This window comes from Microcaecilia unicolor, chromosome 7, assembly GCF_901765095.1.
Source record: "Microcaecilia unicolor chromosome 7, aMicUni1.1, whole genome shotgun sequence".
NCBI classification, from domain to species: domain Eukaryota; kingdom Metazoa; phylum Chordata; class Amphibia; order Gymnophiona; family Siphonopidae; genus Microcaecilia; species Microcaecilia unicolor.
In genome coordinates, this window is record NC_044037.1 from 56,765,417 (window position 1) to 56,789,639 (window position 24,223).

At 42.5% G+C, this 24,223-nt stretch overlaps 1 protein-coding gene across 1 annotated transcript in view; it reads left to right on the top strand.

Moving 5' to 3' along the window:
* The window catches only part of LOC115474248 (connector enhancer of kinase suppressor of ras 2-like), a 768,489-nt gene that overhangs the window by 403,644 nt on the left and 340,622 nt on the right, over window positions 1-24,223 (top strand). The window contains exon 6 of the mRNA XM_030209634.1: window positions 3,834-3,953. Coding sequence (XP_030065494.1) covers window positions 3,834-3,953 — 120 coding nt within the window. The remainder of the gene's footprint in view (window positions 1-3,833; window positions 3,954-24,223) is intronic.

Genomic DNA, 24,223 nt, shown 5'->3' on the forward strand with positions numbered 1-24,223 from the left:
ATATAATTTCTTTGCAACATTCCATTGGAGCGGAAGAAAGACTAAAGTGAGTGTCATGATCTGTCTAATCTTATTGGGGTTAATTCTGTAAGGAACAGCTTGAATTTAGGAGGCAAATATACATGTAAGTGCTTTTATTCTAGACCATGTCTGAATTGTTTATTTATTTATTTGATGCATTTTGCATACTGCTCTTTGCATCATAGACATGAAGGTGGTTTACAATAAAAAAATGAGAAATCATATTCAGCATTCATACTGATAGCATGAACTGTTAGTGTAAAAGAGTTTGACATGCAGACACATTCTGGGATAAAGTTGCACTCCTTGAGGGAAAAAAGAGGACAGTAGAGTAGATTGCAGCCATTATCAGCCTTATCCCAACTTCTCACCAAAAGCCAGAGTGAAGAGCCAAGTTTTGATGGCCTTTCTGAATTTCAGAAAACAGCTCTTACATCCGATTTGATCATGTTTGAATTGATAGCAGTATAATTTCAAAAAATGTCTGAAATAATTGTGTCAACAATATTTCATGTAGATGTCAGTCACTGAACTCCTTTTATCAGGCTGTTCAAGACCACTAAACCTCCAGATGCTAGCAGACAGAAAGAATACTTGACTTTTTTGCATGTTCTTTAAACTTTAGATGCCATTGGCATATAGTCAAAGAAATGTGAACACAAGTCTTATACAGATTATTGAAGATGAACTCCTGGACAAACATTTGAAAATGATCAGTCAACATGAATTAGTTTAGCATTGTTTTGCCCTTGAAGTTTAGGAAAGACCTAAAATGCTCCCACTCTCTTGGAACCTTTCTTCTGTCATTGGTTCCCCTTTCAAAGGCATCCAGAAATGAAGCAATTTCTGGTTGTCACGTGAGTGGGTTTAACTGAAGGCCTTGTCCTGAAACTGCTTCAGGCAATTTTTGAAAAGACTGATTCTCATATAAGGCCAGCAGATTGTCCTGGAAACCTCTGGTCGGTAGGGTTTGTAGAGAGAGATGAATTGTTTGATCTGCTAACTTTGTAGAAGAAAAGGTTATTTGATGGATAGTGTAGTGCAGTGAAAGCAGAGAACTGATAAGCCTGACCCCCACACCTCTCCTCAGCTTTCTAAAGTGTGTTAAGATTTGCAGTTAATGTGGATTAAATCTAAAGTGGCACTTTCTAACATTTGTATATTTTTAAATATAACGAGCTAGTTGGCTAACGTGCACACCCACTTTCTGCCCATACAATGTCCCCTCCCAAAAATATTTTTGAAAATTCACTAATAAGCAGTTTAGTGCAAGGAAACAAGACAAACACTGTAAAACACTTTAACACATTTGTGTTCTAGCCTGCTTTCGTGCACTAACAGTGCGCTAAGGGTTTAACTCCCTTTACTAGAAAGGCCATTTTAACTGTAGAAGTAAGTGTGCAGTAAGTGCGAAGGCTGTTCATTACCTATTGCGGACGTACCCAGCATGACCCTGCCATCTTTGTCTAAGCACATGCTTATCATTTGACTAAGCCAATCGATAGTTGAGACAGATGCGGTGTGCAAAGCTTCAAGACCACCAGGTAGATACTGTATGTGAGTGGACATTTCTTGACAATTTGTTCCATTGTCTGGTTGACCACACAATTTCCGCACAGTTAGGGCAATTCTGTATCTGAGCACCTGCATTTATGACCACTTGCTCACATAAATGTACAGAATATTGGCACTTTCACCGGTACGTGTACTGTCCACGGCAGCACTGCGACTAAGTGTTATTCTGTATGGGTGTGCGAAAGTGGCATTGCTTGTAAACGGAAGAGGGCATTCATATGGGTGAAACATGGGAGGGGCAGGGGCAGTGATGCCACTTACATGCACAACTTACAGAATACTGTAAGTTACATATGCCCTTGCCGCATTTACATACCCACTGTTACCACACCAAGTCTATGGCTGGCGTAAATATAAAGCATATACGTAATACACTCTTTTCTGGGTAGCTGAGTACCGTCCGGTTTCCAGCCATTTATTACTAAATCCTATGTTACTACCATATATACAATGAGACCAAGTATTTATTTCCATATAACAACTGTAAATGGTGATAGAGGAAAAGACTTCAGACTCCCGGTCACAGCTATTAACATACAATATTAAGCTGGCTGACCGCTCTGCTCTACGTGCCTGACTTTCAGCACACGCTGGCGAGAATCTTCATCAGTCATAAAAACCTCTAATTCCTTCACTATTTATTGAATATACAAATATTTTTCAAATCATGTACTTAGCTGTGGTTTATGCTCGGGCAAATTTTTAACTGGTCTCATTGTATATATGGTAGTAATACTTAATAAGGACAAGTACCAAAAAAAAAAAGAGTGTTAAATCCTATGTTAGGAAACCTTCTACCTTTCTATTTAAAACCATCTATTCCCAGTGTTCTTGTGCAAAACTGATTTTTTTTAAATTTATTTTTAAATATGCTGTGCTCAGTGGAGGGGGTATCGTCCACAAGACTCATGTGCAGTATTTACTGCTTAAGCCCCCTAATAAACATCATTGCACACCTCCTTCCTTCCTATCTCTTTGTTGTTAATAATTAATAATCTACTAAATGTTGCTACTTAGCTTGATTCCGGAGTCTGTGCTGGGCCACATTAGTATTCTATAACGGAATCTGGGTGCCCAGATGCTATTATAGAATACGCTCTTACCATGCAGCTTTGGAATGCCTAAAAAAAGACACCCAGCAGTAGAATTACCCCTTTATTTCCAGATTCTATGTAGCATGCCTAGAGATCTGCGCTGAAATCTAGACGTGCATAACTTAATTGTCTTAACAAGTTAATCTGCGTTGATAACAGCACTTAACAACAAGCACTAATGAGCACTAATTGACAATAATTAGAATTTACATGCATAACTCGCTAAGTGTATTCTGTAATGCACAGCGCCTAAATTCTAATGCACACAGCCAAAAAAGGGTATGGTTATAGGCGGGGAAATGGGCATTTCGTGAGCACTCCAAAATGTACATGCACAGTTATAGAATATGGCCCAGTGCGCATAAATCTATATGCAAGGATTTAGGCCATGTTTTTGTTGGCCTAAATGGATGTGCGTTGTTTTAGGCGCTAGGATTTCCACCTAAGCGTATTCTATATAGGTGCCGCTTATAGAATATACTTAGGTGGAAATCTTTCCCATGTGGATTTTTTTAGGCACCATATATAGAATCTGGCCCTTAGTGCCTCTTGAGGAGGTGTTAAATGTACCCACGCTAACTGCCCGAGTGACACTCCCTCCCCCGGATTGTAAATGGTTATCATAATATAGCAGCAAAATATGTTAGTTGTACCATGGAACAAAATATCATGGCAGCTTAAAATCATATGGATATGTTCCAGCACCAAACATGCGTATGCTATGTTATTTGTCGAATGGGACTGTATTTAATGTTTTCTTTGTTCTACACCTTGAGCGTCTGCCAAAGGGTTGGGAAATAAATAAATAAATGATAGCTGCGTATGGGAAAATTTACTACCAGTTAATTATATCTTATTGAATATCATATATCACATGGTTTAGAGCTTCATGGTGCTGTATAGACAAATGGTATGGACAGTCCCTGCTCCTTGGAGCTTACAATCTAGCCTCTTATAATAATGCTCAGGTAGCTGACAACATTTCAGGAATTTAGGTGCAATAAGAGTAATTATCCCTTTCCTATATATATTGGATCTTAGGATTAACACCCTGCTTTTCTGATGCATAAAAAATTTAAAACCTTGCATTTTGTTTTATTACATGATTTAGAATGCTAAAGCATTTCTTTTGTGCTCTGCTAGTGTAAAACATTATCGGGAATCTGTGACCACATCATTTCCCTTTCATCTGATTCCCTGGTGTCTCAGTCAGCACATCTAGAAGTTGTTCACCTCACCAACATCATGCCCAGTGAAGGTCTGGTAAGTAACATTTCCTCTTAAAGAAAGGAATATTGGACCCCAGAGACAATGCATTAGAGTGTGTGGATTTCAGCTTGCAATTTTGCTGTGTGCTTTCTTTTGTATTTGTTAAAAGCCGGGTTCTTTTTTGCTCTCACTTTGCTTTTGCATGCCTCAGCTGATCTCTATAAATGCTCAAGAAATGCATAGTGAAAAGAAACCAAAGTACAGCTAACTGGCAATAAAGAAATGTTAGTTGAGGCTTTCTGTTAGATGTTATCAGCAGATAACATTTTGTGATCTAAATAGTCTTTGTCATGTATTATTTATCTCATAACCAGCTGAATCATGTTGCTTTTCTCTATTGATTCTGAGCCATGTATTTCAGAGTAACTTTCATACATTATTCATCTTGGTTTCCTCTCAAAAATGTGAATCCCTAAGATTTGACTGTAAATCCTGAGCTCTGTTGGTTCTTAGATAAAGAATATCAGCTAGAGTATCAGGAACTGAGCGGTCTGTGGCATCCTGTTCACCAGGGAGAGACCTACTGGCAATGGTGTTACTATTCTTGAACTTGTTGTGTCGACTGTGACCTAGCACCTCTGCCAGGCAAGCTAGTTCTACTGCAATCACTCCTTCTCCAAGAGCTTACTGTGAGATTCTTGGACCTGGTCCCTTATAATATGAAATCATAGTAATGTAACCCAAAGGGTTAACAAAACTTACTTGGGATCGCTGGTTGCGGGAGCGCTGGACGGATCGCGCTGGAGTTCGGGTTGTTTCTGGGTTTGGGCTTCTGCTGGGGTTCGGGCGGGGGCGTCTGGAGTGGCGATCAGCTGTTGAGTTGATCGGCGGTTTTGGTGGGCGGCGGCCTTGGGGTGGAGGGAGGAGAGCGATCGCGCCGGAACCCGAGTTATTTTTGGGTTTGGGGCTTTTGGCGGGATCGGGCGGCAGCAAGGAGGCGGCAATTTTATGCCGAAGATTTGGGTGTTTGGGCTGTTAGGGAGAGCTGGGACTGTTTTCGGGGATGTTGGGGCAGAGCACGGACGGCAGGGAAGATCTGGGGAATTTAGGAAAGGAGCCTGAGGAATCTGGTCTCTGATTGGCCCTGCGTCGGCGTTTGACGTTGACGTCATGACGTTAGACGCACGTTGCCGACGCAGGGGCCAGGGAATCCCTTGCATTTAAAGGAACCGGCTCAAATTAAGGTGCAAAGCCGGTTCCGGATCGGGAGAGAGGCCAGCGTGGGACAAAGAAGGAAGGGGGAAGTGCTCCGGTGCACTTCTCCGGCGTTTTTTAATTTTTATTTAGGCCGGGGAGCGAGGGCAGAGAGGCTCGCGCTGGAGAGGAGGCACGTGAGGGCTGGAACAGATGACAGCAGCACGAGCTAGGTGCTAGCTGGTGACGGAGCAGTGGGAGGCGCGTGAAGAATGAAGAAGGGGATTTTTAGACTTCAAGGGACATGCAGGTACTGACATTTATATTGTTTTAAATTGCTGGTTGTTTGTATATGTTTAAAAGGTGTTCATTTTAATTTGGAAATGTTTTGTTTATGTGGTGGGAAGGTTAGAATGCAGAGCTCGTGCTAGCAGCGTGAGCTAGGGTAAGGGTTCTAAGTTTGACGGTTTGTCAGTTGGGAGGTGAGTGCTGAGCAGGGCAGAGCTGTGTTTAAGAGCTGTGCTCAGCTGGGAGAGAACTGTGGGTTAAAATTTAAGTAAAAGTGTTTAAAGATGTGTTTGATCTGAGTGTGCTGTGAGAGATTAAAAGTGGTACATTTAATTTGAAAGCCCGCCGCGTTTCAAAGGGCTTTAGGGGAAAAAATTGATGACTGCCTGTGAGTTGGGATGGTAGGTGAATTAAATTCCTCAATCTTGACCTCAGATTAATGTGTTCTGTGCTCTCTGAAGAAGGGGTCCTGAGCTAGTGGTAGCTTGATAGCACTTTAGAACTCTATAGAACATAAATGGTTTAGAAAGAGTTAAAAAGTGAAAAGCTTACCTGAAAGTTAAAGTTTCTAATTGATTATAAAGAAAAAGGGGTTTTTTTTAAATTTCAACCCTGTAATTTTAAAGAACTAATTAGCACACGCTTATGTTATTAAAATTCTGATGGGGGGAGGTAAATAGAGTAGGGATTAATAATTATATGTTTTCTTTTAAAGCTAGATAGGAAATGTGTGCAGTAGGCACCTGTATTGTGGGGATCAGTTAGATTTTAGGGTTATTGCTTTGTTATAGATTAGAGTAGTAGGTGTCTTCGTTCCTGGTTCCTGTACCCTGGCCAGGGTTCCACCGCAGCAAGCTTATGGTACCCAACGATTGGCAGAATAGAGAAGATACAAAGCCAGCTGAGGGGACGTAAATAAAAGTATCCTTTTGAACTTTAATGGAATAAAGAGAAAAATAGTATACTTACCTTGAAGTCTCCGGAGGAAAAACCAAAACCTGAAAAAGAAGAAAAGAAACAAAGAATCAATTCTATATAAGGGACTCATATTAGAATATAATCTTCTGCATGCATGTTTAAACTTTAGTTTAGGAAATTAAACTGCTACTTATCAGATGTGAAGTCACTCTGAAGTTGAGCCTTATAGAGAATAGAGGAACCTATGGGAAATAAAGAAATGTAAGGTTAAGGCTACTGAGGGGTGGAATCTATTGTGTTCATTTAAGTGCATATTAGAATAAAGTGAACTTTTACTAATCAATTGTTATTTCAAAGTTTTTTTTGTGCCCTTCTTCTGCCCTGGGTGGAACACTCGGTTCAGACTATATCCTATTTGAACCCAGGAGTGGGGGAGGGGTTACAGTAACATAGTAGATGATGGCAGAAAAAGACCTGCACGGTCCATCCAGTCTGCCCAACAAGATAAATTCATATGTGCTACTTTTTATTTGTACCTGTCCTCTTCAGGGCACAGACCATATAAGTCTGGCCAGCACTATCCCCGCCTCCCAACCACCAGCCCCGCCTCCCATCACCAGCTCTGGCACAGACCGTATAAGTCTGCCCAGCAGTATCCCCACCTCCCAACTACCAGTCCCGCCTCCCACCACCAGCTCTGGCACAGACCGTATAAGTCTGGCCAGCACTATCCCCGCCTCCCAACCACCAGCCCCGCCTCCCACCACCAGCTCTGTCACAGACCGTATAAGTCTGTCCAGCACTATCCCTGCCTCCCAACTACCAGTCCCACCTCTCACCACCAGCTCTGGCACAGACCGTATAAGTCTGCCCAGCACTAACCCCGCCTCCCAACCAGCCCCGCCTCCCACCACCGGCTCTGGCACAGACCGTATAAGTCTGCCCAGCAGTATCCCCGCCTCCCAGCCACTAGCCCCGCCTCCCACCACCGGCTCTGCCACCTAAACTTGGCTAAGCTCCCAAGGATACATTCCTTCTGAACAGGATTCCTTTATGTTTATCCCACACATGTTTGAATTCTGTTACCGTTTTCCTCTCCACCACCTCCCGCGGGAGGGCATTCCATGCATCCACCACTCTCTCCGTGAAAAAGTACTTCCTGACATTTTTCCTGAGTCTGCCCCCCTTCAATCTCATTTCATGTCCTCTCGTTCGCATCTCCGGAAAAGATTCGTTTGCGGATTAATACCTTTCAAATCCATTCCCGCTCTCCCCCCGCCCCCCATGTACCCTTACCTAGGGTGACCAGTTTCTCAAGCTCTGAATTCTATTCTTCACTCCATGTTTGGGCTTCAGGTCTAGCTTGGCCATAGCATTTGGATTCCTGGAACTCAAGGCTCTCTTCTATGCTCAACACTGATACATCCCTCCTTCCAGGTTTGCGCTGGAGTTTTTGTTCATCTTTAGAATCAATATTACTATAAAACCAAAATATCAGGACTTTTCTCTTTCTCCTATAGCATTGATATTCGCTAATCTTTAACTTAGGGCCACTTTGGGTACAAAAGGGCTGAAGGAGGCCAACTAATACCTTCCCATGTGGGGCCACATCACTGGCCAATACATGCCAACATCAATCCCCACCAAAACACCTGGCCTCAATCACACATTCAGAACACAGACATCACCTCTTCAACTACAGGCTATGTGAGCACAGTCTAAAAGCACTAATGCAGACAAAAATTAAACCCCAAGATGTGTGCAGTGCAACAGCAGAGGAATAGAAACAATGCTATTTCTTTCTTTTCTCCTATCTTCTTCGCTTTCTGTCCTACATCCATTTCTTTGGCACTGATCTTTCACGTTCAACTTTCTTCCATTTGTCTGCCTCCTTCTCAAGTCCATCTCCCTTCTCTCTTCTCTTCCCTTCTCCTCCATCTATGTGCAGTCCCCTCCTCCCTCTTCTCTTCTCCTCTAAACAGGAAGTTGGATTGCAGCATAAACCTGCTTTACGTGTAAGGACATCTATTTTTGATCTAATTTGGAAAGCTGCCTTGACATCTCCTTTAGCCATCAGAGCTGATAAGCTCCACCCTGAGCTGCAGATTCATCATACCCAACAGCCTTTGTACCATCAAGCTGCCTCTAGTACTGCCTAGTGATTAGTTCAGCGGGCTTTGATCCTGGTGAACTGGGTTGAATTTCCACTGCAGTTCCTTCTGACTCTGGGCAAGTCACTTAACCCTCCATTGTCCCAGGTACAAACTAAGTACCTGTATATAATATGAAAACCGCATTGATTATAACCATAGAAAGTGGTATATCAAGTCCCATCACCTTTCTCTAGTACTGGTGCAGCAACTGCAAGCGTGCTGCCAAAGGAACTTAAAGTGGAGTGCCCCTAGTAGTTTATTTAATCGTTAGATCTTTAAATCCAAAACTTGATTTGATAAATGATTTTTTACTTGATTTAAAGTCTGACTTGTTTGCCTTAACAGAGACCTGGTGATATGGTGTTGCTTAATTATTTCTATTGTACTGATTTTGTTTATGATCGTTTCCCCAGAATAGATAAAAGGGGTGTGTGTGGGGGGGGGGGGGGTCATGTTAATAATGAAGTAAACTGCAGTATAAATGATTGCATAAATATATGTCTGGATTGCTCTGAGGTGCTTGCTATAGCTGAACACAAATGGAGCATGTCTGTTTTTGTCCTCAGGGCCGGTGCTAGGGTCTCTGGTGCCCCCCTGCAAACTATCAGTTGGTGCCCCCCCCTGGTCCAGGATCCCCTTTCTCTCTTCTCCCTCCCCCTTCTCCCACCTCGCCCCCTTTTTCAGCCCAGTGTCTTAAAAGGTGAAGAATAAAAGTTGTTTTTTTTTAATTGACAACTTTTTAATTTATTTGAAAGCTTCCCATATGTAGATATATAAATATCATGAAATAAAATTGAAAATCACGAAAACTGCTTAAAAAATTATTGTAGCTGGTGGCTATATTTTGTGCTCCTTTTTCTACACTGTTCTATACAACACAGTAATACATGGCCAAATTTCAGAGAGGATATCCTGTTTACTGATGGGTTCATCTTAACTGTTGCTGTGATCTGCCTTGGGAAGACTGGCGTTATAAAGATTGGAAATAAAATTAAACCTTTCATTGGGGCCCATGGAATTACATCTTCATCTCATCTCTTTTGTACAAATGGATTATTCTGTTTTGAGCATGTTTCAGGGACAAGTGGTTTTCAGAAGTCAAAATAATAAAAATAAGTATTTTCTTTCATGCAGATCTCTCATTTGCTTAAACATAACTAAATGGGCTATAAGCCCCTAATGTAGTCCATTGGTCTTCTTATATTTTGTACTTGCAATGAATTATACTGTGCCAAAACCTGACCCGCCACTGCCGCGGTAATGCCACATCCCCTTCCGCATACTACAACCCCCCCCCCACACACACACACACACACTACAGTCCTACCTTGAAGGGCCCGCCTGCCCTGGTGATGTAGAGGCCTCTGCAGTTGCAGTGGCAGGAAAGAATCCCACTCTTTCCTGCCTGCTGCTGCTACTCCATCTCTGCTTTGCTGTTCTGTTCTGAGGGCGACGCCACTTTGTTTTCAAAATGGCTGCTGAGACTGCCGCCGGAAGCCATGGCAGCCATTTTTAAAATATGGCAGCACCTCCTGTGGCACAGAAGAGCAAAGCAGAGACGGAGTAGCGGCAGAGGGCAGGAAAGAGTGGGATTCTTTCCTGCCCCCACAGCTGCAGAGGCCACCATACCACCAGGGCGGCCTTCAAAGATCAAGGTAGGTCTTGGGAGGGCTGTTGTGTGACACGGCAGTGGTCAGTGGGGTATAGCGCATGGGTAAGCATAGCCGTTTCTGGTGCTCCGCAAATGTTGGTGCCCCTTGCCATGCATACCCTGCTGACCGCATTCTGCTGGCCCTGTTTGTCCTGTAAATTCTACTAGGCTTGAATATTTACTACTGGAAGCTCTTCATATTTGGAATGTCAATGCCTCAAAGTTTATTGTACTAGGGGATTTTAATATGCTTTTGGGTGATTTTTCACTGCCAGAAAAGACACTGAGGCCCTTTTACTAACCTGTGGTAAGCACTAACACTTGTTTATTGCAGGTTAAAATACAGCACCATGGGGTGCACTCAGGACAGCAGGCCAAGTATTCCCACATATCCTCCCACCTCCCCTAGGAGTTGTATTCCTTCAGCTATATTGTTCTACTGAGGAACGTGTGCTAACGTATTGGGTAGGAAGGCATCCGTGTATGCAGAGTGGAACACTGCTAGGCCTGCTGTCCTTGAAGAACACCTCCTACAGGTGTGTAACTTCACTTTATCGTTTCTGTGAAGAATACCATCATGTTGTTAGATTAAGCATGGGGCCATGTGAGGAAGTTGTATTGTGGGGAAAAATATAATGAATTTTATATTGGTGAAATAGAAGCTGCAGTTGACTCCTGACATCACTATTTTGGAACAAATGGCTCCTGGTAAGACCAGGGAATTAAAAGGCAGCATTATGCTCCTTGATATATTTCAGAGTGTTTAGGTGAATAGAGAGTAGATGGCAGCGTTTGGCAGATGATAAAAATCTTTTTGAGGTACAAAACTTAGATTTTATTTTGGCAGCTCTGTCTGGTTATTGTTTCTTTATTGTTTTTGACTATGGTTTTGTTTGGAATGAATGTTTCTTTTAAATTGTACAATTATAGCGCCTTTCTTTTTTTGTGTATTAGCCTATAAACCACTGTGCCCTACACTCAGAGAGTGAAGGAGTAGCCTAGTGGTTAGTGCAGTGGACTTTGATCCTGGGGAACTGAGTTCAATTCCCACTACAGCTCCTCATGACTCCAGGCAAGTCACTTAACCCTCCATTGCCCCTGGTACAAAATAAGTACCTGAATATATGTAAACCACTTTGAACGTAGTTGCAAAAACCTCAGAAGGGCAGTATATCAAGTCCCATTTCCTTTTCTCCTACATGTCACTTAACAGTAGTATATTAAGTAATGCTTCAACAAATACATGGTGAGCCCATTAAGGGACAGAGAAAGTACCTGTATGTAAACTGCTTTGGTTGTACCACAGAAAGGTAATCTATCAAGAATCTAATGAACATAAGAAACAGTTTCTTTCTTATTGGGCATTGGTAGAAGAGAGTAAGAAAAAGTATTATTCAGAAAGGCTAAATGAGTCCCTCAGTAGGCCTCGAGTTATTTTTTTAATGCTTAAGCATTTTTATTAAAAGCATCACATTGCTCATTGGAATATGATGGCGACCCTCAGGGGGAGGAATGCTGACTTCGGCCTAACCCCTGGTAAGCTTTTCCTCAGCTGAGAGGTGCCCAGCTCTACCACCGGCTGCCTTTCAGGTGCTGTGGAGGACTTGCAGCTCATCTGCATATCCTTACAGCCTTCTCCGGGGTGACACCCAGGTCCACTCCGATCCACTCAGGGCCTCCGCTCTAGGTGCTGCGCGCCGGGGCATTTTTCTCTTTACATCTAATCTTCTTCCCAGTTGCTAAAGTACCTCAGTCATTTATGGCCCCTATTCACATTCTCTTCCTAGCCCTGTCCCTTCCTAATCTTTTCCCTCTCCCCCTACCTCTCTCTGCTACAGGATCTCACTGCCCATCCATCAACTTCATCACCTCACCTTCTCTCCTACCCTCTTCCTCCCTCTTGGCTTTTAATCTCCGCCTCTTTCTTCCGTCCATTTTGCCTTCCCCATTCCACCTAAATACCTCTCGCCTTCGACACCTTCGTGGCCATATCTCTCCTACTCTCCTCCACTCTATTTTACTCCTTCTCTTACTCTCAGCCGGTGACATCAACCCAACACTAGCTTCCAAACATTCCATGTCTTTTACTTAAACTTCCAATAACTTTTTTAACTCTGCCCACAGGCATGCCCAAAATCTGTCAAAATGCTGATCAACCCCACTAATCACTTATTTCAGGCATTGCCATCATTCTTTATGATTCTTAAAAGACAAATACTAAATTTAAAGCATTCAGTCATGCTGATGAAGTTCATATTCTCTGGAGACATGCTTCAGTTTGTTGATCCAGGACATCACTGATGATGTAGTCTGTCCACTGCTGAATTGGGGTTCATTATATATATATCTGATACAAGATCCCTAGCACATTGCTTTAGAGCAGCAGCTCATAACTGGTGTGTTGTGTGTTGCGATCACCTGGGAGATGTGTCACGGGACTGGCACACACACAAAGCAACCGGGGGGGGGGGGTTGTTGTAAAGTTTGCAGTATATTTCTCTTTTCTCTTCCCTTCCCTCCCCTCCTGCCACGAATCTAGCACCTCTCCCTCTTTTTCCCTTGCCCCCCCTCTCCCCAGTTCATCAAACCTGGCTGCCTGGGCTTACCCATAGCCATTCGTCTCCATGTCCCACCCCTCTAACACAACTTACTACTGTTTATGCATAGGTGGGACATGGCAGAGAAAAGGCTCTGGGTCTTCTCAGGTAGTGTGTTGTCACTGCCATTGCCAGAAAAGGTCAGGTTTTATGGACTAGGAGGGGCCTGAGGAAAGAAGAGGGAGAAGTGCTGCACTCATGGGAGAGGGCTGAGGGTGCATGAGGGTAAAGTGCTGTATCCATGGAGGGGGGAAGGGAGAGGTGCAGGACCCATGGAGAGAGAGGGATAGGTGCTGGACCTGTGGTAGGGGAGGGGGACAGGAGAGATGCCAGACTAAGGATGAGGGAAATGGGGAGAGAGGGGGGGATGCTGGACTATGGGAGACTGGGGAGAAGGATAGACAGAGCATGAGAAGAGGGAGATAGAGAGGTGCTGGACTGCAGGAGATGAAGGGAATAGAGGGGAAAGATGTGACTACACAAACCTCGATGCTATGCTCCTTCCCAGGTTCTATAGGTGGTTAACCACACTTAACAGCCTTTCACTTCTACACAACGTGGGAAGGAGCAGGGCATTGGGATTTATTTAGCCATATCTCCTGCTGCTAGGATGGGTTTCTTGTGACCACTCTCCCTCTAAACCACTGTTCTTCTGCACACTTAAACTGCATGTTTTTGGAGGGAGAGAGGGGAGAGAGAGGGGGTAAGGAGCTACTGGATCATATGGGGAAGGGAAGAGAGGAGAGACTTGGAGTTGCTGCACCGTAGAAGTGGGGAGGGGAAAGGAAAAAGGGCAGTGAATTGCTGGACCATAGGAGTAGAGAGAAAGAGAAAGGGTACAGTGAATTTCTGGAACATAGGGGTTGAGGGGAAGGGAGAGAGGACAGGGAATTTCTGGGCCATAAGGGTAAAAAAAGAGGGCGAGAACAGATAGGTGCTGACCATAGGGGTGGAGAAGAAAGAAGGGTGGGGACAGGGCAATGTTGGGCTACAAGTGTGGGTGGAGAAAAAAAGAAGAGGTGCTGGGCTACAAGGGAGAGAGAGGGGAGATGCTTTGGATGGTGGAATCATATAGGAGAGACCATGATGGTTCTCAAAAAGAAGAGTGAGAGGAGGATGGTGAGTACAGAGGCTAGAAATGTAGTTATGGGGAGTGGGTGAAAGAGAATGAAATAGAAGACCAGGGAAGTAGTGAAACAGGAGAGCAAGGGGTTGAGAGTAGAAGATGGAAAGTTAATAGGTAAGTGAAATATAGGTAGAGGACTGAAAAGTGAAAGGGTTAAATTTGAGTGGGCATACAGAAAAGAGAGAGGGAGAGGAAATATGTCAGAAATGGATGTAGTGAGGGAGTGAAAAAATAGAAAGAAAGCGGAGAAATGACAAATGGACAGTTTCAGACTTGGTCCTCAGGAGTTACATATTGATGAATAAGTTGTACCCCCTTCCCCAGGCTTTTTTATGCCCTAAGCATGAATGCCTTAGTGATTGCAGTGAACAGAAGAACCACAATTCCAGCTGAAGGAGGTTCTACCCTTAGGGATGCTCAGGACAGGAAGCCTGTTTCTTAAATAGGCTTGTAATTCTTTGGTCCTTGGAGTCCAAGCAGTGATGTGTGGAGGTTATGGAGCTTCCATTTCATCAGAGTTCTTTTGGAGTCAGGGGTGGTGCTTTTTTGGCTGCTGTGCTCTCTAATTTGAGGTCAGTTGTCTTAGTGGTAGTGGCCCATCGCTAGTTATGATTGCAGAATTGGTCAGCTGATTCTGGCTCAGACTTATTTAAGTAAACTTCCTTTTGGAGTTGTCTGCTTTTTGTAGAAGATCTCAAGTTGGTTAAGGATTTGAACAACCCTAGACCCCAATGCCTTTCAGAAGGCAGGTCTCATTCCAGAAAGGCATCAGCTGGTAGATCTCGTGCCAAAGATTTGGGATGTTCTCAAAGAATGGTTCTCATTTCTCTGCAGGTGCACAAAGAGGCGTTTCTTTTGCAGGCGATCAGGAAGTGGTGCCTCCTCTCTATCTGCCACCCCAAAGGGTCCTCAGTGAAGGTCAGTGGGTCCTCTCTGTGGAGATGCAGGTGAGGGACAGACTTCATCTGTATCTTTGAGAGAGGACCCTTATCACCTCAGGTCAGTGGGTCTTGGAAGTGATTTAGAACGGCTATGCTCTTGAGTTTGCTTCTCCCACCTCAAATGCCTTTATGGTACTGTCAGGTATATTCCGCTGTAAGAGCAGGGTCGAGGCCTGCATTCCATCTACTTTGTAGTCCCAAAGAAAAGAGGAACCTTATGGTCCATTCTGGATTTCAAGGCAGTCAACACTGCACTTTAGGTTCCCGTTTGTAGATGGAAACTTTGTATTTGGTAATACAATTATTCAAACTGGGAACATTTCTGACTTCTCCTGATTTATTCAAAATGTATTTTCACATTCTGATCAGGGAATCTCACATGCAATATTAGAGTTTTGTGTGCTAGGCTAGAATTATTAGTTCAGAGCTCTGCATTTTGGTTTGACAATAACTTCTAGGACATTCTCCATAGTGATGGTGCTGGCCACAATATTCCTTCACAAGAAAGAGATTCATGTTTACTCTTGCTTAGGCAATTGGGTTATCTGCACCTATTCCAAGCAGTATTCATAAGAGAAAATGGCCAGAGTAGTCTCCATCTTGCAATACTTTGATTGGATTGTGAACTTCACTGTCTAGTTCCCTCCCAAGTACTCATGTATCTTGGGGACCACTTCAACAATTAAGCAGGAGTGGCAGTTCTCACCCTAGAAGGACAGTACCCAAGATTCTGGATCAATTAAGAGGCTTTTGTGCTGTGCAAAGCACCATAGGATTATCTTCAACTTTTTAGTTCTACTGCAGTGACAGTGGAGATAGTACCATGGTCAAGGATGCATGAGGCGGCTCCAATATGCATTACTATTAAGGTGGTTCCTTCAATCTCAGCAATTCAAAGTTTCTCTTCCACTTTCTGCTTCTCTCTGAAGACATCTAACTTGTTGGGATATTCCACAATATCTATTGAGGGGCATCCTTCTGGAACACCTGTACTGGACAGTTATAAGGACTGATGTTAGTCTGCAGGATTGGAGAACCCACTACCTAGGGAAGTCAGGGGCATTGGTCGGTTTTCACCTGCTGGTAGGAAGAGATAACACCCACTGGTTCAGGACACCGGAGATGATGCTAAGAAAAAAAGGATATTCACTTTCCAAGAGGATATATTGCAAGCTGATCATCAGTTCTCAAATACTCTCCAACTTTCCATATAAGCTGAGGAAGTAGACAATCTCTGGGCCTTCAGCATAGCAATTACAGAAGCAGACAACCCCTTTCTGCAAGTGAAATCACCAGCATAAGCTGCAATGCTGTCTGGAACAATCCAGTATTTTTCTTTACCTTCAGCAAGTGGTAGGTCATGCTGAGGCTGCTCTCATGGTCCCTGGCCTAGCTCCTTGATCTGCTGGCTGTGGATGTATAGTGTGGTCAAGCCTAATGGCCATTCCCAAATTCATAGCTTTAAACCATACCTGGTTGAGAGTGGCCTCAGTCATACTCTTTAGTGCTGGTGGATGAGGCATCAGCTTGGTGCTACAGGGTTTTGCCTGAGAGATGTGGGTCCCCATACCCTTACCCATCTTGTTTGTACATCCTGTATAGGTGTGATCCCCATGGGCTTCCCTGCAACTCCCAGACAAAACAAAAATCTTATTCAGCCTTTTTCCCTGTTTGAGAGGATAAGGCTGTATACTTTAAAAAAAAAAAAAGCTTTGAGCAGAGCACAGGGAAATCCCTAGCACTAAGCGGGCAGGAGATTTCCCTCTTTTAAACACCCTCTGAGAGACAGAAATGGGCAGGGCTCTTGGAAGCTAAGGCAGGCTCATGTGTGCCTGCTGCATGGGCGGGTATGTCCACGGCTGATGCAGCAGTGTGCACGGGAGCTGGCAGCTGCATTTTAGCTTCTGACTCGGAGTGTGTGTGTGTTTGGGGGGGGGGGGAAGTTCTTACTTCCCAGGCAGTTTCTGCGTTTGGAAATTATCCGACAGGTCACCAGTGCTGCTGCTGCTGCTTCATTCCCATTAGGCATTGGGACCCGCTGTCGCAATGTTTTCGGTGGGAAGACAGTCTTTTTCCCCTCTGGCTGGATTTTTTTGTTTTGTTTTGCTTCAGCAGCATGGCTTTTCAGCCCCCATTGGGGCCTGCTGTGGTGAGGGTGGGGGGTTCTCTCTTCCCTACCCCTTTTGGTCTGCCTGAAAGGGGGTCCGGTTGGGGCCCCCAGAGGTTTTTTGGCTGTTCCAGTAGTTTTGTCTGCTCTGAGTGGGCATTGGGTTACCTTCTTCAGGAAGGGCCCCTGGGAGTTCCAGGTCCTTTAGCACTGTTACCAAGTGGATACAGCCTTCTTCATTATGGACTTGTGCTTATGGAAGATCCAGAAACAGCTTGGCCCTTGAATGGCATCACCTGAGATTTTCAGCTTCTGTCATGGCTACTATGCTGAAAGCCTCCATTTGAGCCCCTCTGTTGGACTTCCTTAAAATATTTGCCTATTAAGATATTTGCCATATGTTCAGCTATGAGGATTTTGGAGTTGCAGGCCCTTTCCTATAGGGCTCCCTACCTGTCTTTGTCAGGGGACTTGGTTACCATTCATGCAGTACCCTCTTTACTGCCAAACGTGGTGTCTTTGTTTCATGTAAATCAGATAGTTTCTCTTCCTTCTTTCTAGAAATCTTCCAAAGGAGAATTAGTATCACTCTGAATGAACTAGCTATTCACAAGGCACTCACTAATCCATTATCTCTTGGACCATCCTTTCCTACAATAGATCATTTGTTTGTACTTTTTAGTGGTCAGAGTGGTCCAAGTAAGGAGACAGTGGCCTCTAAATCATCTCTGGAACATTGTCCAGCAGAAGAAAGGAGGTTTTAATGCCCCTGTATAAGACGTTGGTGAGGCCCCACCTGGAGTATTGTGTTCAGTTTTGGAGGCCGTACCTTGCGAAGGATGTTAAAAAAATGGAAGCGGTGCAAAGAAAAGCTACGAGGATGGTATGGGAGTTGCATTCCAAGACGTATGAAGAGAGACTTGCTGACCTGAACATATATACTCTGGAGGAAAGGAGGAACAGGGGTGATATGATGCAGATGTTCAAATATTTGAAAGGTATTAATCCGCAAACGAATCTTTTCCGGAGATGGGAAGGCGGTAGAACAAGAGGACATGAAATGAGATTGAAGGGGGGCAGACTCAGGAAAGATGTCAGGAAGTATTTCTTCACAGTGAGGGTGGTGAACGCTTGGAATGCCCTCCCGCGGGAGGTGGTGGAGATGAAAATGGTAATGGAATTCAAACATGCGTGGGATAGGCATAAAGGAATCCTGTGCAGAAGGAATGGATCCACAGAAGCTTAGCTGAAATTGGGTGGCGGGGGGAAGAGGGGTTGGTGGTTGAGAGGCTAGGATAGGGGAGGGCAGACTTTTACGGGGTCTGTGCTGGAGCCGGTGATGGGAGGCGGGACTGGTGGTGGGGAGGCGGGAAATACTGCTGGACAGACTTATATGGTCTGTGCCCTGAAAAAGACAGGTACAAATCAATGTAAGGTATACACATATGAGTTTATCGTGGGCAGACTAGATGGACCGTGCAGGTCTTTTTCTGCCGTCATCTACTATGTTACTATGTTACTATGTATCTAAGCAGAATTTGAGGCAACATACTTTCTTAACCATAAAGTAGTCCTACAAGGTCTCCATGCTGATTCAATGAGAGCTCAAGTGGTGTCTTGGGCAGAAGACAGAGCAATGTCTCCAAAGGATATTTGTAAGGTGGTAACTTGGTGGTTGTTGAATTAATTCATCGGGCATTATAAGCTTGATGTCTGGGCCACAGGGGATCATTTTGGAGATAGTTTTGAGTTCCTCCCACACTGAGGGATAAGCTTTTGTACATCCCTTTAGTCTAGACTGGTCTAGGAAGATAATGAAGGTGAAATTTACTTTGATAATTTGTTTTTCTTTAATCTTGCTAGACCACTCCAGTACCCACCCTATAGGATTGAGGGTTTTGGGATATATTTGGATTCCTTGCCTGCCACTGCTTTGTAAATAGTTTCATATTTTGGAAGGGTATTTTACAAGTATTTTATCTGTTCTACTATTACTTATAGTCTTGGCATTAGTATACTGATAGGATCCTGGCTGCACCATCTATTAGAATCTTCAAATTTCTTCTCTGCCTCCACATAACCCACTAATCTGGACTGGTCAAATAGGAGTCAAGGGAAGGAAATTATCAGGTAAGAGTTAATTTCAGCATAAGCTGGAACTGGTGAAGAGACTTGCTCATTAAAAAGGCATTGCATGCATCACTGCAGTGAATTGCTAAGAGATAAAGAAGCATTTGGCTCAGTAGTTCTCAGCAGATACTGCTTCTATTGCCAGATAAGCTCAAAGAGGCAGCCAGCCACTCTCCATGGTCCTGAAAATCAGAGTAACGAACCCTTCCCTCCCATCCAAAATTTGTGGTGAGAATTATCCCGCCACAGGTCAGTCACATCAGGGCAGGAGGCTAGGGAGAAAGAGAAGGAAGATAGAGTTTGGAATCCATGGTATTTGAGTTTCCCTGCACATTCAGGGGCCTTGTGATAACTAAGCTATAGACAACCTGAACATATCCAGTTCTTTAGTTACTTCCTACACAAGCTGGTGTACATAAAAGGATACATTTGTTTTGACTGAATTTTTAATTGGAGGAGGTTTATCAAGCCCTCTTGATAGTTTCTGAGGATGTCAGGGTGGTAAAAAAGTGACAAGGCAGTGGCCAAAGCTAGAAGGATGCTGGACTGCATAGAGAGAGGCATAGCCAGCAGAAGAAAGGAATTATTAATCCCACTGTACAAGTCATTGGTGAGGCCTCACTTGAAGCATTTTGTTCATTTTGGAGATCATATCTCAGTAAAAACATAAAAATACTTGACGCTGTTCAGAGTAAGGTGACAAAAAAGTATAGACTTGCACCAAAAGATGTATGAAACTTGAAGACCTGAATATGTATACCCTAGAGGAAAAGAGGGATGATAGAAATTTAATAGAGATTGAAATACTTGAAAAGTATTAATGTACAAACAAATCATTTTCAGAGATGGGGAAAGTGGTAGAACTAGAGGATATGATTTGAATTGCAGGGACGTAGTAATATCAGGAAATACCTTTTCACAGAGAGGGTGGTGGATGTCTGGAAAACTTTTCTGGTGGAAGTGGTGGGGTCAAAAATAGAGATGGAATTTGAAAACATGTGAGATAAACAGGATTTCTGTATAGAAAAAATGAAATCAAAGCAAACATTTAAAACTTTCTTGCTTTAAACAAGGCATAGATGGGTGTAACCTGCATGGAGTGGCAGTTACTACTATAACCACCTTATTGGGTAGACTAGATGAAACGTACAGATCTTTATCTGACATCATTTACTGCATTGCTTTGTTACTATATAGGGTATCCCTTGATAAGATGTGGATATGGCAAATATATCATCTGTTGCAAAGTGGATAAAATATAAGGATGTCAAATGCTGCCTTAAAACAAAAGCAATAAAGCAATGGTAACAAAGAGGCTTGTGATATCCTAAGTTAGACAGTATAATTTACTAAGGAATTTTACTGCATTCATTTTGTTATTCTTGCCATCAATCTACTTACCTTTAAATTACCACATTTTCAGCTAGATCAACAATATTCTTACAAATTATAAGTAAAACACAATTATGGGTAATATGATTCTGAAGAGGCCTTTTCATCTGATTAGATGGTATTTAGATAATAATTATTGAAGAGCAATAGTGATTAAGGGAATGCTAAGTTTGTTTGAATTGTGTTAAATAATAGTATTGTACCTATGATGACTGACTATTTCATGATGTGCTTCCACCCTGTTAAATACAGCCTCTATAGTATGCTGAATAAATTCAATAAAGGTGTCTTTATTCAAAAATATGTAGAAAGGACCTACTTTTCATAGGGCTCAAGAAGGTAGATGAGATAGGAAAGAAAAAAAGCATTTTCAGTAGAAAGAATTTTCAAAAGGGAATTGATAATTGTGGCAGCATGGCTGGCAGACAGACTGGAAACCTCACAAACACAGTTAGGGTGCAGTGTAAATCAAAAGGAAATTGTACTGCTGAACAGGCAAACAAAATAGCAGTCTGTTTCTGTCACAGACTCAGGGCTTAACATGGCAACAATCACATTAGCAATGGTTTCTCCTCTCTTCAGCAGTCCTATCTTGTCAGACTTCCACAGCAGAGTTCAAGTCACTCACGTATAATTCCAGGCCTGGCTCTAGTTAGGACACCCAGGTCTGAGCTTTCACAGGTGGGAGGGTTGTGTGGCTGATTTAAATGTATAATTAGTCACATATGGGTGAATCCCGAGCTGATGGTGCAAGGGTACATGAGAGTCTACTATATTCAGTGAACCCAGGTGTAACACTGTGGTAGATTGAAGGTAAGGCCAATGTAAATATGAGTGGCCATAGAGCATGAACTGCCATGTGAAGAAGACATGATACTGGAGAGGTTATGGGTGAACCAAAGAAAAGTGAAAAGTGATAAGGAAGCTAAAATGAGCAGAGTTAGAGTATTCTGACATTTCAAAATACAAAGGAAAAGAGAATGAGTGTTGATATAATTGTGGAGATGGAAATATAAGAGCAGTGATAGGCAACTGTGCAAAGGATTTCAACAATGAATATATGGAAATAAACTTGCATATATTTCATACTCCTCACAACTTAGGAAATGTCTACCTGATATTTCTATAATGTTATTGTATTATGAAAGTATACCCAAAATAAAACAATGTTAAGGATGTTGTAACTCGCCTATGAGTTTAACTAGATTAAATTAGGGAAGCATGAGTGAGGAGATTGTACTGTGAAAGAAACCTCAACTAAATTGCAAAATGTATATGCTAGCAACCTAGTTACTAGGAGATTGGGCATGTGGCATGGCATTACAGTGTGATAGTTAGGAGTAACACAACAGGAAAAAAAAAGATGTGACCCATTATTATGATAACAAGAGGTAAAATATAGGGTTGTTGAATGGAAAAGGACTATCAGATGGTTGTTAAAAGGTGTCCTTGGAGTCAACCCTAAAATGAGTGAAAGGGTAGGGTTGGTGAGAATTAAGTTTTCTTCAAGATACTTATTGTGCCAAAGGCAATATAATAAAACACCTTCCCATATATGATTTTATAAAGTATAAATTCCAGAGATATTGAGATATACTTACTAGAATTGAAACAATTACCCTTTGTTTTGATTCAAGATGTAATTCAGCAGCAAATAGGAATGTAATTTAAATCTCACAATATGATTCATGTGGAATGTGGAAGGGTAGTATTTGGAGGCTTGAGATTTGAGGATAAGTATGGAAAGGTTCCTGTGATTTGAAGCCTGTAGTGTTATAGGGATTCAGGTAAACACCAGATGGAGCCCAAAGAACAAGACAAAAAAGGACACAGAGTTCTAGACAGAAGATATATAGATATAATCACTCACCATTCAATATAAGTATCTATGTATGTTATTAGGATTTGTTTACCATCATGTTCCAGAAAATCAATCATGGTGATGCATCTTAATTGTTATGAAGAGAATCATACCAGAATTTCAGCTACACCTCATTGGCCCAATTCTCTGTAAGATGAGTGTGAGAAAAGGTGTGTAGGTGATTTTATCAACAATATTCCTTCCTTCAGCTGCATCTTGCCCATTCTGAAGCAACTTCCTGTTTCCTCAAGGGTAGGATGTAGCTAAAGAAAGGCCTCCAGATTGGTTGAAGCAGTCTGCTATTGCTGAGGGTGTTGGCAGTGCACAGAAAGATTAATTGTGGCAAGGAAAGAAAGGTTGCACTTTCATATTTCAATTTCTTGAAAATCAGTCTTGCTGCTGTGTTTTGGACAATTTTCAGTGATTTTAGTGTGTTTTCCTTGCACTTTATGTATGCTGCATTGCAGTAGTCTAGTTGTGATAGTACCGTTGATTGGACGAGTATCCGAAAAGATTGTCTAGGAAAATAGTCTCTTATTCTTCTCAGTTTCCATAGTGTTCTGAAGCGTTTTGATGTTATTGCTGATATTTGATTGTCCAGTGTTTGTCGAGAATGATTCCTAGTATTTTAAGTTGTGTTTCGATGTGCTATATTTGTTGGTGGATTGTGAATTTTTGGTAGCATGTGGAGTTGTGTGGGCTGGATAGTGCTAGGAATGTGGTTTTGTCTCTGTTCAGTTTGATTTTGAAAGTTGTTGGTCATTCTTCCATGAGGTCCAATCCTTTTTTCATTTTATCCGGTATGTTTGTGATATTGTTTTGGAAAGGTATGAAGATGGTGACGTTGTCTGCATTTATAAATGAGTTGAAACCCATTAATTTCTTTTTTTTCCAAGTGGCACCATCATTATATTGAACTGTATTGGTGATATTAGTGATCCCTGTGGTACCCTGCACTCAGAGATCTATGACGCTGATGTTTGGTTGGACATCTTTACAATGTAGGGTCTGGTCTTTAGGAAGCCATTGAACCATGTTGCCACTGCACTACTGATTCCTGTGTTGTCAAGCAGTGGCCTTAGTGTGGTGTGGTCTACTAGGTCAAATGCACTTGACATGTCAAATTGTAGTAGTAATATGTTTTGTTCTTGGCATATAATGCTTCTAAATGTCATTATCAGGGTAGTTATAACCGTCTCAGTGCTGTGTTGTGGTCTGAAACCTGATTGGAATTTATGAAGAATTGAGAATTTTGTCAAGTATTCCATTAGTTGCTGTTTTACTAGACCTTCCATTGTTTTGGTCAATATTGGTATTGAGGATACTGGTCTATATTTTGTGATATCCTCGGGTGGTATATCATTGATTTCATTTTTTGTTGTTGTCCAGAATATGTGGTTGTCTACTTTTCCTCTAGTTGTGAATGTGTTTTAGGTTCTTGGCTCTCTTTTCTTGCCGCTTTCTTTCCATTGTAGTATGAAAGTGAGCTTGCTGTGGTCTGACCATGGTATCTCATCCCATGTGTGGTTTGTTAATACGTGCTCGTTATTCGTTGAGAATCTATGGGCTAGTATGTCTAATTAGTGTCCTTTTGTGTGTGATGAGACTCCTTGTGCTGTTGTGAGTGCCATTGGTTTATGAAGTTCATTAGTGTTCTGTTTGTGGGGGGTTTTTTCTAGGTGCAGGTTTATATCACCCATTAATAGGACATTTGGGTGATTGGTGCAGATGTTTGATTCAAAGTCTATGAAATCATATTGGACATTTGTACAGATTCCTGGAGGGTGGAAAAATAATGTGATGCATAGTTGGTCAGTTAGAGGCACATTTTTGAAAGAAACATCCAAGTTGCGATTTTGACGTCCTTGCAAAACGGCAAAATCCAGGGGCAGGGAAACCTGTATTTTTGAAAGAAGATGTACGTTCATCTTTCATTTCAAAAATACCATCAGATGTCCAAATCCTT